This window comes from Danio rerio, chromosome 2, assembly GCF_052040795.2.
Source record: "Danio rerio strain M-AB ecotype USA chromosome 2, GRCz13ab, whole genome shotgun sequence".
Taxonomy (NCBI): Eukaryota; Metazoa; Chordata; class Actinopteri; order Cypriniformes; family Danionidae; genus Danio; species Danio rerio.
Genome location: NC_141022.1, coordinates 19,790,001 through 19,806,727, shown reverse-complemented (window position 1 = coordinate 19,806,727; position 16,727 = coordinate 19,790,001). Strand labels below are relative to the sequence as shown.

The 16,727-nt window shown below is 34.7% G+C and overlaps 1 protein-coding gene across 3 annotated transcripts in view; it reads left to right on the top strand.

The window, feature by feature from the left end:
* The first annotated feature begins 8,581 nt into the window (after positions 1-8,581).
* pif1 (PIF1 5'-to-3' DNA helicase homolog (S. cerevisiae)) overlaps positions 8,582-16,727 on the top strand; it is a 19,342-nt gene continuing 11,196 nt past the window's right edge. Inside the window, 8 exon segments of one of the 3 annotated variants that reach the window (NM_198807.1) lie at positions 8,582-8,647; positions 9,202-9,767; positions 10,854-10,983; positions 11,117-11,242; positions 11,860-12,013; positions 14,087-14,201; positions 15,395-15,501; positions 15,773-15,912. In NM_198807.1, coding sequence (NP_942102.1) covers positions 9,207-9,767; positions 10,854-10,983; positions 11,117-11,242; positions 11,860-12,013; positions 14,087-14,201; positions 15,395-15,501; positions 15,773-15,912 — 1,333 coding nt within the window. In that variant the 5' untranslated portion in view covers positions 8,582-8,647; positions 9,202-9,206. 3 annotated transcript variants of the gene reach the window in all.

Below are 16,727 nucleotides of genomic sequence, written 5' to 3'. Positions count from 1 at the left end.
CACTGAGCTACTGTTTTGCTTCTGTATTTCAGTAAATTATCACTACACCTATAACTGACACAAACAAAATTGTGCATTTTCACACACGCATTCTCACAACAAATACAAATATAGAAACCCACTGTATATATATATATATATATATATATATATATATATATATATATATATATATATATATATATATATATATATACACAGTTGAAGTCAGAATTTTTAGCCCCCCTGAATTGTTAGACCACTTGTTTATTTTTTTCCCCAATTTCTGTTTAACGGAGAGCATTCATTTCTTGTCGGCTTAGTCCCCTTATTAATCTGGGGTCGCCACAGCGGAATGAACCGCCAACTTATAAAAGCAAGTTTTTACGCAGCGGATGCCCTTCCAGCTGAAACCCATCTCTGGGAAACATCCACACATACACATACACACACACACACACACACACACACACACACACACACTCATACACTACGGACAATTTAGCCTACCCAGTTCACTTGTACTGCATGTCTTTGGACTGTGAGGAAACCCGGAGGAAACCCACACGAACGCAGGGAGAACATGCAAACTCCACACAGAAACGCCAACTGAGCCGAGGATCAAACAAGCAACCCAGCGAGATTTTTTCATCACACTTCTAAACACAATAGCTTTGACAACTCATTTCTAATCATGGATTTATTTTATCTTTGTCATGATGACAGTAAATAATATTTGACTAGATATTTTTGGACACTTCTATTCAGCTTAAAGTGACTTTAAGAGGCTTATAGCTAGGTTAATTAGGTTAACCAGGCAGGTTAGGGTAATTAGGCAAGTTATTGTATAACAGTGGTTTGTTCGGTAGACAGTCAAGAAAAAATATAGCTTAAAGGGGCTAATAATTTTGTCCCTAAAATGGTGTTTAAAAAAAATTTTTTTGCTAACTGAAATAAAACAAAGAAGACTTTCTTCAGAAGCAAAAATATCATCAGACATACTGTGAAAATTTCCTTGCTCTGTTAAACATCATTTGGAAAATATTTAAAAAAGAAGAAAACATTTAAAGGGGGCTAATAATTCTGACTTCAACTGTGATATATATATATATATATATATATATATATATATATATATATATATATATATATATATATATATATATATATATATATATATATATATATATATATATTTTAAAATAAAAAATCTTTTAAATTTAACAGAAAAATATTGATTGACCCAACGTTGGGCTTGTCCATATTTGACCAAACGTTGGGTTACGAAGACCCAGTGTTTTTAGCATGCGTGTATCAGTGTAAGTTTGGCTGATTCCTCTATTTGTGTTTACACTAGGCTTGTCAAGTTTGCCAGATGATTCCACTTTATATAAATCATAGTATTTATTTTTCACTCAATATTGGGGTTTCAACCAGATAACTGCCCAGCAGCCATCTTAATGTTAAAACAATGTAAAAAATAGCAAAAGTGCAAATCGGTTTGATGTCAATTGAAGTCAAAATGTCATAAAATAGACAAATTGTTCGTTTAAAAACACATCAAAAATCAAGTACAGAACTGTCATGTAATCTTTTTTTAATGACGATGTAGAATTTCAATTTGACAGTTTTAGCCATAAGCAGTTTACATGCATTGTAGGGATTCAAGATCCAGTGTAAATATGCAAACTGAAGCTTTCAGATGAATGATATTATTATATTATACAACTTTTTGTGTTGTTATTTTGCAGTTAAAATGGCATCAATGTGTGAATGTCAACTGGACAAGGTTTTGACATTAAATTTGTTAGTATTTTACATCACTCTCATTGCCAATTTTGATGTCACTTTAACAATGTGCCTGCTGGTTGTGCATTCACCTTCTTCTACTGCTACTCCAATGATAAATTGAGCTTTGTGGTCTGCTTCAGAATAATTCCATGTCATTCCAGTGGGGAGTCGTAGCTTCATTAATTTTTGTGCATGATAACGTCACACCCTTTAGTAAATGAACCCAAGGAAAAACAATGATGATCACTGGAGCTCCAAGACATCTTTCCGCAGATGGCTGTTTTGTGACAGCATACAAGACAGTTTACTTTTCTAATTCAGAAATGAGGCATGAAAGCCCAAGTTAATGGGGACCAAAGTGTGAGATTCTGAGAGCTAGTTATGTGTGATCATTACACATGATATATGTGGCGGGAGAATAGCGTTAGAGCTGTCAGCGGTGTGCAAATAATCTGCACAAACAGCAGTTGTTGTGAAATAATGATGTGTAATGAGTGTGTCTGGCTGGTGCACACAATCATGAGGGGAAATTCCTGTCATGCAAGACTTGTTATATATGAGCTATCAAATCTTTTCTTTGGTTCACTCTCAGCGATTCATTTAAAGCCTGCATGAGAGAGAAGAATGTGCCAGTGGGGTTTACATCTTATCATCAGCTAGCTGCTAAATGTCCCTTTGGATACATGGTTTTGTTGAGACGGCCATTAGGAAATGTAAATTTTCACTTCAATGCAACACTGTTTCTCTAACACTTCAGATGTGCTGTATATCATCTGGAGATAACACTGTTTTATATACAACCTCATCATGGCAGTTCTGCTTTTTTTCGAAGGCACATTTATGAGGGGAATATTTGTGCTTGGCAAAGCTCGCTCTGCATGTGAAGGAAGGTTTAGTGAAGCATGGTACTGGAGTGGCAGGCAAGATTAGATATGAATTCATAATTGCGCTTCTGCAATCAAGACTCTGTGAAGTTTCACACAACGTTCTGCGCATTTAATAATGTATGCAATTAAAATAATCATTATCTTCGATTGTATTTCTGTTCATTATACTTCCGCCTTACCATCTTCGGAGGGCTGTGTGTGAGGATGGAGGCGGGTCTTACTGTCAGCCTGGATTGTGGAATTGCCCTCCTCTCTTCAGAGTGCCATAACTCAGCCAGCTGTCTTCCTGCCAATGAATGTAAATTAAAGAAAAGCTTGCATGTACTGAACGAGACCTAATGATGCGGGACAGTAAACCATTCCTGGAAATTTCTTTCTCCGCTTACGTAAAAGAGCACCTCTTGTTTACGGAAATACAGCAACCCATGACTGATATTTTAAACTGGAAAGGTAAACTACCACCTCTAAATCAAAAGAGATTTGCTGCCAGTTCAGTGAAAATGATCTAAAGTAAGATTGATTGTAAATCAAAGATGAATAATAGGCTGATACCAGAAATGATGTAATATTCATAGTTTAAAATTTAAAGAAATTTAAACTGTTGCTATTGACCTTATTCTTCACAGACGAGCGGGCGCTGCCATTTGAATCTTTTTGGCACAAGACTTCCGGTCTCATTCACTTCCATTCATTTTTAGACATTAAAAACAGCTCGTTTCGCTGTTTGATGTTGCAAACTGATATTTCCTTGTTATTCTACTTGGTCTGTATAGTCATGCAAACACTTGTTTGTAGAGCAAGTAGTTTGACCGTTTTTTGCCGTTTATTATTCCTTGTCATTTCTCCCATAGGCGACTGAAACGGAAGTTCTAAGACAATCGCGAAAACAGGCGCACTTCTGCATTTTAGAATAAGGTCAATATAAGCTGTTCACTGTAAAAAAATCTGAATCAAACTGATTGAAAATATTAAGTTAAACTTTGTGTAACTAAAAAGTTTTTGTTGATAGCTGATTAGCCTATCAAAATGAGTTCAGGTTTAATAAGTTTGTTGTCTTGACTTTATGTTATTAAATGGTTTACAGTGTAGAAAAGTGTTTGACAAAATAATCAAGGCAAATGCAGTAAAAAAAAAAAAAGAAAAATTTGACTAGCACATTTGTGAGCAAAGAACATCACAAGTGTGTACACTATTGTTTTTTTTTTATTTTATTTTTGAAATTTAAAAATGCAAGAGGGTGGCATGGTGGCTCGGTGGTTAGTACTCACAGCAGGAAGGTCACTGGTTCAAGTCCCGGCTGGACCAGTTGGCATTTCTACCAGGAAGTTTGCTTGTTCTCCCATGTTGGTGTGGGTTTCCTCCTGGTACTCGGTTTCCCCCACAGTCTAAACACATGCGCTATAAGTGAATTGAATAAACTAAATTGGCAGTAGCTTATGAGTGTTTGTGCGAATGTGAGAGTGGGTGTTTCCCAGCACTGGGTTGCAGATAAAAAAGCATCGCTGCATAAAACATATGCTGGATAAGATGGCGGTTCATTAAGCTGTGGAGACCCCTCATAAGGGACTAAGTTTTTAAAAGTTTGATACTCTTAAGCTGCTTTTCCACTCACACGACAAATAACAAGCGACAGACAGAATGTCATTAATTTTCAATGGAGTGTAGTCCGGGAGCTGCGTGGAGTTTCAATCATCTCTGTATGAGAAAAATTCGGATCCGATTTGAGCTGCGGATTCTTAGAAATATTTGAATTCCTGCGACTAGACCGTATGTTACCAGTCGACTGGATGTGATGTATTCCAGTGTTGTCCAAGCAGGTCCGTGCGAGCGAAATGAGAAATAGAATTTTATCCCTTATTTTCATTCATTCATTCATTTTCTTTTCGGCTTAGTCCCTTTATTCATCCGTGGTCGGCACAGCAGAATGAACCGTCAACTTATCCTGCACATGTTTTTATGCAGTGGTTGCCCTTCCATCCGCAACCCATCTCTGGGAAACATCCATAAACACTCACTCACACTCATACACTACGGACAATTTATCCTACCCAATTCACCTGTACTGCATGTCTTTGGGGGAAACCAGAGCACCCGGAGGAAACCCACACAAATGCAGGGAGAACATGCAAACTCCACACAGAAACGCCAACTGACTCAGCCGAGGCTCGAACCATCGACCTTCTTGCTGTGAGGCGACAGCCCATTCATTCATTTTCTTGTCGGCTTAGTCCCTTTGTTAATCCGGGGTCGCCACAGCAGAATGAACCGCCAACTTATTCAGCATGTTTCACGCAGCGTATGCCCTTCCAGCTGCAACCCATCTCTGGGAAACATCCACACACGATCAATCATATACACACTACGGACAATTTAGCCTACCCAATTCACCTGTACATGTCTTTGGACTGTGGGGGAAACTGGAGCACCCGGAGGAAACTCACGCAAACGCAGGGAGAACATGCATACTCCAGACAGAAACGCCAACTGAGCCGAGATTCGAATCAGTGACTCAGCGACCTTCTTGCTGTGAGGCGACAGCACTACCTACTGTGCCACTGCGTCGCAGTTATATTTTTAATCTATTTTTTTTTCTATATTATAAAAGCATTTCTATTAATAAATGAGTAATATTTTATTTTAAATGTTTTCTCCATATTTAATCCACAATGTTTATGAGTTTCTAGTATTAATTAATTAATTCATTCAACCATGGTGAATGCACAGAGAATTAAGGCCCTTTTTGCACTTTATTCGGACATCATGAGAATCAGCTTCTCTCCCATGGTGCACGACAACACTGAAAATTCTGTGCAACTGCCACAAAGGGGCGTATTCCGACAGTCGTGTCCAAATGTCGTGTGCAGTGGAAAGCGGCATTAGATTGAACTGTAAAAATTGTTGCTGCTTATTTCTTATTTAATAAACTGAACTAGTAATCTCAATACACATTAGTCAAACTAACAAAAAAGTAAACCTTGTATAATTAAAAAAAAAGAATGTTGAAATTGATTGAAGTTGGTTAAAGGTGCACTCCACTTTTGGGAAAGTTTTAATGAATTAGTAGTTTCACCTTTTTGCGTCCATTCAGCAAAAATGAACAAACTCAACTGTTTGGTTAAAAAATATATAGCATTTAATTTTAATAGAAAAATATTGATTGACCCAACATTGGGCGTGTCAATATTTGACCAAACTTTGGGTAACGAAGACTCAGAACCTTTAGAATGTATGTCTATTACCAGGTTTTTCAGATGATTCATGTGCTCCACTCTATACAAATTATAGTATTTATTTTCCCTCAGTAGGTTTCAACTAGACAACTGCCCAGCGGCCATCTTGATGTTAAAACAACATAAAAAGACCACGTCAAAAATGCAAATCGATGTGATGTCAATTGACTAGTCAAAAGGATATACTGTAAAAATTACACATTGATGTCAAAAACACAATGAACGTTTATTTTTTGTTAGTAATCTTAATATACGTCAAACTAACAAAAAACTAAATAAAAAAAAACTATTTGAAATCCGATCCAATCTCCTGGTCAGGGAGCACTTTCAGCTTAGATTAGCATAGATCATTGAATTGGATAACACCATTAGCATCTTGCAGATTTTTGATATTTTTCCCTCTTAGGGTTTAGGTTTCACATTGCATACTAGGAAAATTAAAAGTTGCTATATTCAAGGTCAATATAGCATACTCTCATTGTGGCAAAGTAATCAAGGAACTTTGCTAGTACCGTGGCTGCAGCAGTCACAATGATATTGGGCAACAAAAGCATTGGGAGATCTCAATAACAGTTTAAAATGTATCATTTTCATGCATAAATAAAGAAAAAAGTACTTTTAACATTGCTGTTAGCTGCTGGGTTTTTATTGTTGAAATGCATAAGAGTTCTAGTAAAATCTGTGTTGAAAAGTTAATTTACAATATTTTTTAATAGCTGATGTTCAAGTAATATTTCTAAGTATTTCATTTACTCTATTTTACCCTAAAGCTGACCTGTAGCCTATAAACGTAAACATGTAACTTTATAAAATGGGATGACCAGATGTCTCTGTTCTGTGCGGATAGTCCTAATTATTTTGTTGTCTTGTTCCTGAGTAGTTGTTGTTTTTTTTATATAAAAATATACAAACATAATTTTCATTTCTTAAACCACACATGAGCTTTTAATGCTATAGGGCAATTCCTTTTAAATAAATTTTCATTCAGTTAATTTGTATTCATTTGTGTAATATCATTTATAAAGTTGTACAGTATGATTTGCTCATCCGCCAATACACTTGAAAAATATGGTGCTGCTTGTTTGTTCAATTAATGTAAAATGAGCTTAAACAACACAATTCTTGATGTTTTATGATATTGTAATTGTTTTTTTTTTTTCATCTTTAATTCCTAAATTTGTTAGCATAATCTGTGCATATTGGGACAACCTGATAAAATTGAATGGAACTTTTACAATGTGTAATGAAGTTTTGGGACACAGAAATCTGGTCATCAATATTTAAGACTGTATCAAAAACTGTGTAAATAAATATTAGACTTGCTCAATCAGGATTTTAACTATCTTTAACTACTCTCTCTCGCTCTCTCTCTCTCTCTCTCTCTCTCTCTCTCTCTCTCTCTCTCTCTCTCTCTCTCTCTCTCTCTCTATAATAAGTATTCTTTTGGCAAATTTTAATAAACATTATGTAAATGTATACCAAAAGTTCTCTTGATATGTTACAAAATTAGATCTCTTTTTATTGAAAAGGTGTTTACATTGTCCCCTGTAATCTCTTATTGAATTAATACAAAGAGGGATTTGAAATGGTCTTTGCAACAAAAAATTTTCCTCACCAATAAGGTCAAAGTTTAAGGTCAAAGTGTTTTAAATGTTTAAGTGTTTAAATGTTTAAGTGTGTCTCCCATTAATAAATTTTCGGAAAATTCTAATAATGATATAAAATGTTAATTTTTTTCAATTTCATGCTGAAACTGCTTTTCTTTTGTTTTGGGATTGTGATTATGTTGTATAATTTTGGAAACATATTGGCTTATTTATTAATGATAATAAACAAAATGAGGTTTCTGTTATTTTTAAAGAAATTATTTTGGTTAATAGGAATGTGTCTCTACTAAAAAAAAAATGCTTGTTTTGTTGTACATTTTATTTATTGTCTTTGTAAATTTCATATCCACAAATATAAATTTACTAATATCAATATTTTCCTGTTTTTTGCAAAAATGTTGTCATTATGTACATTTTATTTCATTATCTGAAAATAAGAAAGCAAACAGAACCATTTCATTTTGTAATAAATTTAATTTATATACTGTAATTGATTCATAAATGTCTTACAATATATGTAAACTTTTTATTATAAAGTTTTATTATGTTCTTTATTATTATGTTCTTTCTTTCTATTTCTTTCTTTTTTTCTCTTTCTTGTATCTTTTTTTTTCATTGACAATGTAGCTAATTCATATTCTGTATTGTAAAAAATGTATTGTAAAAAATGTAAAATATGTATTCCCAATAAGAAAGCAAGCAAGAAAAAGAAAGAATGAAAATAAGAATCTTTGAGATGTTCACAGTGAATAAATCGTGTTCAGTTAAATCTGTCTGCTTTATTAATTAAAAAACATTGTCAAAAATGGTACACAATACAACGACGAAAAAACAAAAGGCCAGCAAAAAGTGCAAACCGGTACAGAGGAGACCAGACTCTCCACTCCATAAGCTCAAAAGGAAGGTGACGTAACTAAAAACAATGTTATTTCATTGGTGGAGCGAACCTTCGAAGGCGGAGCTACTCCTTACGTTCTAGAACCGCTTACGTTGATTGGATATTTGTTTAAATGCCTCCGCTCTGATTGGTCTGTAGTATGTCACTATCCACCAATCCCGATGAAGCGGAACTATTTGAAAATCGTGCATGAGCATCGCATTAATGGAACAGCTGGTCCTGTGTGACTCGCTGTTTAAACAGCGCAGGAGAAAGGTGAGTCAGTCTTCTGTATTATTGTTTTAAGTAAGATATACTTACTTGTGTAATGTCTGTATTTTTACGATCTTTACATATAAGTTAGTTCACTTTTTAGATTAGCGTACTGTTACAGTTACGACGTAAAAAGCCTTTTTGTCTATATTGTTAATGTACTATTTGCTGAAATCCTTAAACCAGACTATCGTTGAGAGAAAGTCATTGTTTTTAAAATGACGTATTAAGGAGACGGTTTACTCTAAGTGAAAATTGTAGTATTTAGTCACCCTTTACTTGTTTATAAACTTTGAGTTTTTTTCTTCTGAAAAAAAGTTGGAAACAAATGACAACCATGTTTATTCCTATATAGAAGACAACATTTACAGGTTTTTGGTTTTCCTCACAAATTACCTTTTGTGTTAAACAGAATAAAAAATCTCATGAAGTTTGGGGCACACTTCAGAGAGAGAGTAAATAGTGTAAATTGTCATTGCTGGGCGAACTAAGTTATCCATTTAAAGCGTACACTACTCTACTAAGTGCTTTAAGCTGCTTTTGTGTTTCTATTGAAGGGAAGATGCTGGGGCAGATGGAGCCAGCCGAGCTTCAGTGCACAGTGGCGGTGGAGCGTTTGAATCCTGCAGGTCAGGCCATCAAACGGCAGCTCATCCGCAAAGGCACCGTCACATTAGGGCGTAATGAGTTTCAGGAGATGATTCTGCGCGTCCACGACGGCAAAGCTCCTCAAAACTTCATGCTGCGCGACTTCCAGCTCTTTACGCGCTTCGCAAAGGATGGCAAATGCACTGTTAAATTCATCCCGGAGAACACGCAGGTCCTGGTCTCCGATTGTCCGCCGGACCGTTTGAAGATGTTCCTGAAGACGCTCAGCATCAAGCATCAGGCGTCCCAAAGCAGCAAGCCTTTGAGTGACCGGGAGAAACTGCGAGCTGGTCTTCCTAGAGCCTTTGAGACGGTCAGTCCTCTCCAGCTGAAAGATGTAGAGAAGGCAAACGAGCTGAGGAGCAGGGTGAACGCCCCAATGCAGCCCAGATGTCTGGCAGAGAGACCTGCCAATAAAGTTCTGGGTGACCGCAAACAAGTGAAAAGGCCTAGACCTGATTGTGATGCTAGCCCGGTATGTTTATCTTTTAATGTATGCCTACATGTTAATGCATTACACATTTATTACCCTGCTTGGACCACAAAAACAGTCATAAGGTTACATATCTCATAATGTGAAAGCTGTATAAATAAGCTGTCCATATAGTTTGTTAGGACAATATTGGGCAGAGATACAAATATTGGAGAATCTGAGGGTTAAGGGGAAAATCCAGACACTGGGAAAATCCACTTTAAAGTTGTCCAAATAAAGTTCTTAGCAAAGCGTTTTACTGCTCAAATAAAATTTTAAAATATTGACATGGGAAATTTACAGAATGTCTTTATGAAAATAATATTTATTTAATAATAAAAATGGTTATTAACATATCTGAATTGTTGGCTATTCCTACAAATAAACCTGTGCAACTTGGTTTTGTGGTCCAGGGTCACATTTTTTTGGTGTATTTTGATCTCTCCCACCTTAAAGGTCTTGTCATTTTCCATGGCTTTTACTGTGCTTGTGCACTGCCCTAAAGAATTAAAAAAAAAATAAATAAATAAAAAGGTACTCTTGAGACATCCGTAGAAGGAAAAAAAAATTGTCGAAGTGAATGGTTACAGGTTTCAAACATTTTTCAAATGATCATATTTCGTGTTCAACAGATTAAAAGTAAATAATTGCAGGATTTTCATTTTTGGGTGAAATATCCTTTAACTTATTATTATTTTTTTAATGTTATATATGAATCAGACATGTTTTGTCGTGTAATATAGCTGTTTGCAAAATTTCAAAGATTAATGTGCAAGATAATTTGAGTTTTAGAGTGGCAATGTATGTGAGAGCCATCATATTAAAGAAAACACTAACAAATGCAAAATCAAATGCTTTGTATAGTCAATTTTTGAAATGCCTTCCTTTTTGCTTGGTAGAAAATGGATTGGTATTTGTCTCTTCACACATGAAAAATCCCAGTAGGACACTAGAAATAATAATTATGTAGCATGTTTTTGTTGTCCCTCAAAACAAAAAACATTGAGTTCCCTGATTCTGAATCTACGTTAACACTGGGAAAGTATTTAGCATGATTGTTAATTCATTTGTCTCTTGTATTAATTTCAGGTTAAAGCACTTCACCCCAATAAGAAGCCTGTCTTGGTTTTGCCTGTTGCACAAAAGCTCAGCAAAGAACAAACTGCAGTTCTCAATGCCGTCTTGAGTGGCAAAAATGTGTTTTTCACGGGCAGTGCAGGTAATAATCTTCACTTTAAATTAATTTTTTTTATTTGTTCCTTTTTATCATGTTCTCAGGTCTTTTTAAAATTTATTTTATTAAAAAAAAATCTGTTACTTTAAACACCATTCTTCATGGCTTTATTTTATAGGTACAGGGAAGTCATTCTTGCTTAAAAGGATTGTTGGCTCTCTGCCTCCAAAAAGCACATATGCAACAGCGAGCACTGGTGTCGCAGCTTGTCACATAGGAGGGACAACATTGCACAGTTTTGCAGGTTAGAAACATTTACATAACTGACTATTTATTTTATTTATTGGTTTATTAGGAAAGCTGATAGTAATTTAATAATATATAAAATATATTAATTGATAATTAATATCAGCTTAGCTTAGAAAGCTTGTGTAATTTAATGATGGTAATTTAACAGTATTTAATGAAGATCTATTTTTCACCTCAACCATAATCTTAGGTGACTGGGTTTATTTCAGTGGTGTGGTCATTTTTCTGAAATGTGACATGAGACTACAAAAAGTATTGTTGCATGAGTATATTTTGGCAAACATTTATTTTGTGCTTAAAAATTTATAGAATGTTAAATAAAGATCATGTTTCATGAAAATATTTTGTAAGTTTTCTCCTACCATAACAATATCAACTTAAACTTTGCATAGGATTGTGCTTTGCGAAGCGCTTTTAGACCATTTTAAAGACTTTTTTTTTTTTTGAGCCCTCAGACTTCTATTGTCCTATCCTAACAAAGCATCAAAACAATGGAGAGGTTATTCATTTCATCATATTGCATGCATATCTCAAAACAAACTTTTGACATGTCATGTGGTCAATAAATTTCTCAAATCTATTTCTGTTGTTATTTTTGTGTCTTGTTTTTAGGTATTGGGTCGGGTTCTGCACCTCTTGAACAGTGTATTGAGCTCGCTCAGCGCCCCGGGGTACTGCGACACTGGACATCCTGCAAACACCTCATTATTGATGAGATCTCAATGGTTGAGGCTGAGTTCTTTGACAAACTAGAAGCCATAGCCAGGTAAAAAAAAATGCAACCCCATCCTCTGTCACAAAAAAAAAAACGCTCTTCATGATGGGTAATTCAGCACACTTTTTTCACAGATGGATAATTCTATTTAAAAATATCAATTACTAAGATAAGGGGTCTGATTTTTTTTTTTTTTTTTTTTTTTTGAGGTGTTGTTTTTTAATGCTTTAGTGACTTTGATTAAAGGGCACATAGTTTACCCGTTTTTATGGTTTAATATTAATAATATGGTTCTTCTAAGTGTGCCAGTTTAAATTCAGGTCTATGTTGTTAAATTGAAAAAAAGTACTGGGTGTGTTTATATCACCACAATATGATGGTCTATACCAGGGATCACCAACCCTGTTCCTGGAGAGCTACCTTCCTGTAGAATTCAGTCCCAACTCTGATCAAACACACCTGAACCAATTGATAGTACCTAAAGCAGCACTTAATAATTACAAACAGGTGTGTTTAGTCAGGGTTGCAACTGAAATGTGCAGAAGGGTAGGTCTCCAGGAACCGGGTTGGTGACCCCTGGTCTATACACTATACTTGCACGGATGTCTGTCCAAACAGCTTGAAAAGTAGATTTTTCACCATAGGTGCCCTTTAATGTAATTAGTTGAATCTGAATTTGTCGCTCTAGATTTTGGGCTAATAAATGCCAGATTGCATTTGAATGTTTGACTCTGGTTTGGGATAGGAAACAGAATGTACCGATACCATTCCATTTATTCTCAAATCTCCCAGACTAATGAATGTTTTGTATTACTCTTTCTGAAGGAAAAAAAAACTCTAAAAAATGTCAACTTTAGGTTAGAGTTGCAATATTGTACCTGAGCAATTCCAGCATTATGGATGTGACATTTGCAGTGGTGCAAATGTCACATCCAAAACATAAAGTCACAGAGCAAGTATATGTTAATATTTGTATTGAAACATCTGTTTTTATTTACCAAAACAATTAACATAGCTTTATGGGAACAGAAAAATGTCAGTCTGTAAACATTTTCTATGCATTAAATGAGGAAAATAACATGCGTTATGCATTTATTTTTACTTTTTCTTTTAATTTATGAGGAAAAAGCTTTATTATGGATGTGACAGATTTCAGAGTTCATATGGTCATAAAAACCTGCAAAAGTCATAGAATTTTGACATTGTATTTTCCAGGCCTGGAAAAGTTTTGGAAAAACAGAAAAACCCTCAAGGTTTTGGAAAAGTCATGGAAGTTACTTTTACATTAGTCATTAAGCAGACGTTTTTGTCCAAAACGGCTTGAGCTGTGGTCACACTTGAGCTTGTGAAATTCTGTTACACGGTGCTGTGAAAAGGGCTGGTATTAAACCGTATGATTAGACGTTAATAAAAGTGAGTGATTGCTCCATATTTTCTATTGCTCTAACGCAATCACCTGATGCGATTTTTCACAGGTCAGAGTTCACCAAGTTTGAACTTTCGAATGCAGTGAAATGCAAAACGCACGTGCTTGCTTTTCTGGTCTGTCGCATTTGCACGCCTATGAATGAAAGTCTGTGGAACAAAAAGTGCAGTGTGATCACGGTTTTACAATAGAAGTAGTTTTAACAAATTATTTAGCTAATCTAAAATTACTTTGAGACCTATCTGTATACTGGAATGGAGGTGATTTGTTTTTACTGCTTTCCTAGGTGAAAAACATGGTCTCACATAATTAGTGCTGCGTAAGCATCATCTGTTACATAGATATAAAAATAAATTGAAACTAAAGAGATTGTTGCGCGTTTTATGATATGTTGTGATAAATGTAAACGTTTATTGTTGTTCTTATGATTTACCACAAATACAAAGACATTACATGAAACATTAGGTCATGAAAATTGACTTGAATATCTGGAAAAGTCATGGAATTTTTGTAGTGAAAATGTGTATTTGCTCAACCAAATATAATAGTTTGAAAACCTCAACAGAGACAATCGAGTACTTTTAAAGCAATGTAAAGTACTTGCTTATACAAAAAACGCAGAAATGATTTCAATATTTTGCCTTTTTTATGGCAAGGTTGATATTTGCATGGAATTGCTCACCAGTTTATTTTTATAGGTCCATCAGAAGATCCACAGAGCCATTTGGAGGCATTCAACTGATAGTGTGTGGAGACTTTCTTCAACTTCCACCTGTAACAAAAGGAAAGGAGAAAGCTAACTTCTGTTTCCAGGTACTACCTTCTTCATTCAGGCATGACATGACTAGGCATCAAGATACATTTTACCCTAAAATGGACTTTTACTTGTCTTCCAAACACAAGACTTGTCTTTACAAAGTAAAAATAGAGATGTTCACAAACTTTGAGCAATTTCTTTAAAAGTGAGTGACCATTTTCATTTCTTGATATCTATGTCTGGGTCAATATAAAAAGGATTCCTAAACATCATCAGATGTAATGTAGCTTTCAATATTTTTATATATAAGAAAGTGTTTTTCGGTGCAAAAATAATGACTCTCCCCATGATTAATAAACTAAAATGTCACACTGTAACAATTCATGCACCAGTCAATATGTCAGTCTTATTTAAAACGAGGCATTTCATGACATAGCAGACAATTATATTGACATAACAGACAATTATCTGGAAATCATTCTGTTATGTTGTGAAATATTTCTTGTTTTAAATATGACTGATATATTTTGTGGTCTGCACCAGTCAATAATTAATTATACTGTGTGTGCGTGTATAAATAAATTACTTTTTTGCTTTTAAAATCCTAATTTAAAAATCCTCCAATCCACTTAGTTTTACCAATTCAAGTTTTTAATAGTTTATTATTATCAGTTCTTCTACCATATATTTTAATAAGTACATGTCTGAAAAAAAAAAAGTGTAATGTTTTAAATAAACATTATGCTGAATAATACATTTACACCTGTTTTTCAACATTTTTATTTTGCCAAAGATTATTTGAAAAATTCATATAGATTCTCAACTTCCTTTTAATATGCTTTCTATATATACGTGTTTTAAAAAGTTGTCAATTTAATTTATGGACACCACATAGGCATCCCTTTTTAAAACATTGACTTTAAATTGAGAATTTTGTCATACCCGTCCTTCACTTGCTCAAAGTCTGAGTTTCTTTCTCCTGTTGAACACAAAAAAAAGCTATATTGAAGAAAGCTGGAAACCTGTAGTTATTGGCTTCCATAGTATGCGCTTTTCCTACAATAAAAGTCAATTCTTGCATGTTTTCATCAAAATATCTTTTATTCAATAGAAGAAAGAGGGTGCGTAAATGTGGAGTGTTTTGAGGGCAAATCTCCCTTTTTAAGAATAAAATAGAAATTTAGCAACCTACACAATGTTGGTTTATTTATGTGTAGGTAATGAGATGATTTTTGTTTTGTGCCTGCAGTCGCGAAGTTGGCGGAAGTGTATCCACATGAACATGGAGCTGATGGAAGTGCGCAGACAAACAGACAAGACCTTCATTTCTCTCCTCCAGGCTGTGAGAGTGGGCAGGTACTGAGCTCTTTACATGGCCGCACAGAGTGAGTCACTGGCTCCGACAGTTGGTTCAGGGTCAGATTATTTTTTATGACCCAAGGTGGTTCTTGTAGGTGGCATGTGTTTTTTTATTTTTTATTTTTATTTTATTTTATTTATTTTTTTATTCTTTATTTAAGCTGGTTTGAGAAACTTTTCAAACTACATCTTGTAATCATTGAAGTTGTGAATTGACTCAGCTGGTCGACTTGTTGATCCACCGTAACAGTGATTCTCTGTCCTGTAGAGTAACAGAGGAAGTTACAGCACAGCTACTGAAAAGTGCCAATCACTGCATTGAGAGGGATGGTATCTTAGCAACCAGGCTTTGCACACACAAGGATGATGTGGAGCTCACTAACGAGAATAAACTCAAACAGTTACCAGGTAAGTCATACTGAAATATCATTTCTTCATGTTAGGTGATGATCGTTTTAATACCACTGTCAATAATGTCGAGTTGAGTATTAACCCTTGTTTGGTCTTAGGATTCTGTATATTTCTGTGTTCTTTACTAAACCTCTAAAATAAAACGGCTAAATTGAATTTAAATTCTCAAATGTATTTTGTATAAAGAAACAACCTCATCGTTCCTCACAAATGTTAAGCAAGAAACCTGGAAATGGAATTTAATAACAAATTCTCTTGAATAACAAATTTACAACTCTTGAGTGGTTTCTTGAATAAGAAACAAAGTATAAAAGATGCTTGTAAGGGTAACTTTAAAAAGATTTGGGTTCTGTAGATTGTTAAACAAGCCATAAGTTATAAGTATAATATGTATGTATGTATGTATGTATGTATGTATGTATGAATGATTTATTTTATTTTATTAAATGATTTTTTTTATTAAAAATTTTTTTTTCAGCTTAACGGTGGTTTACTGAACAAATTCATTAATTTTCTTTCAGCTTAGTCCCTTTATTCATTAGGCATCCTCACAGCGGAATGAACCACCAACACAGCAGATGCCCTTCCAGCTGCAACCCAGCACTGAACAAATTGTGGCTCTTTACTACATAAGCTGTCATTTTCTTAGAAAACTTTAACCTAAATATTATTGGTGAAAACTGAACAGGGAGCTCTACTGCTTGTGCATTACAAAAATAGAGAAGGCTTCGATTAGAATTGCTTATTTTTGTATTTGAGGGTCAAATTATTAAATTTTAATTAGTGGTGAGCCGTTATCAGTGTTAACATGC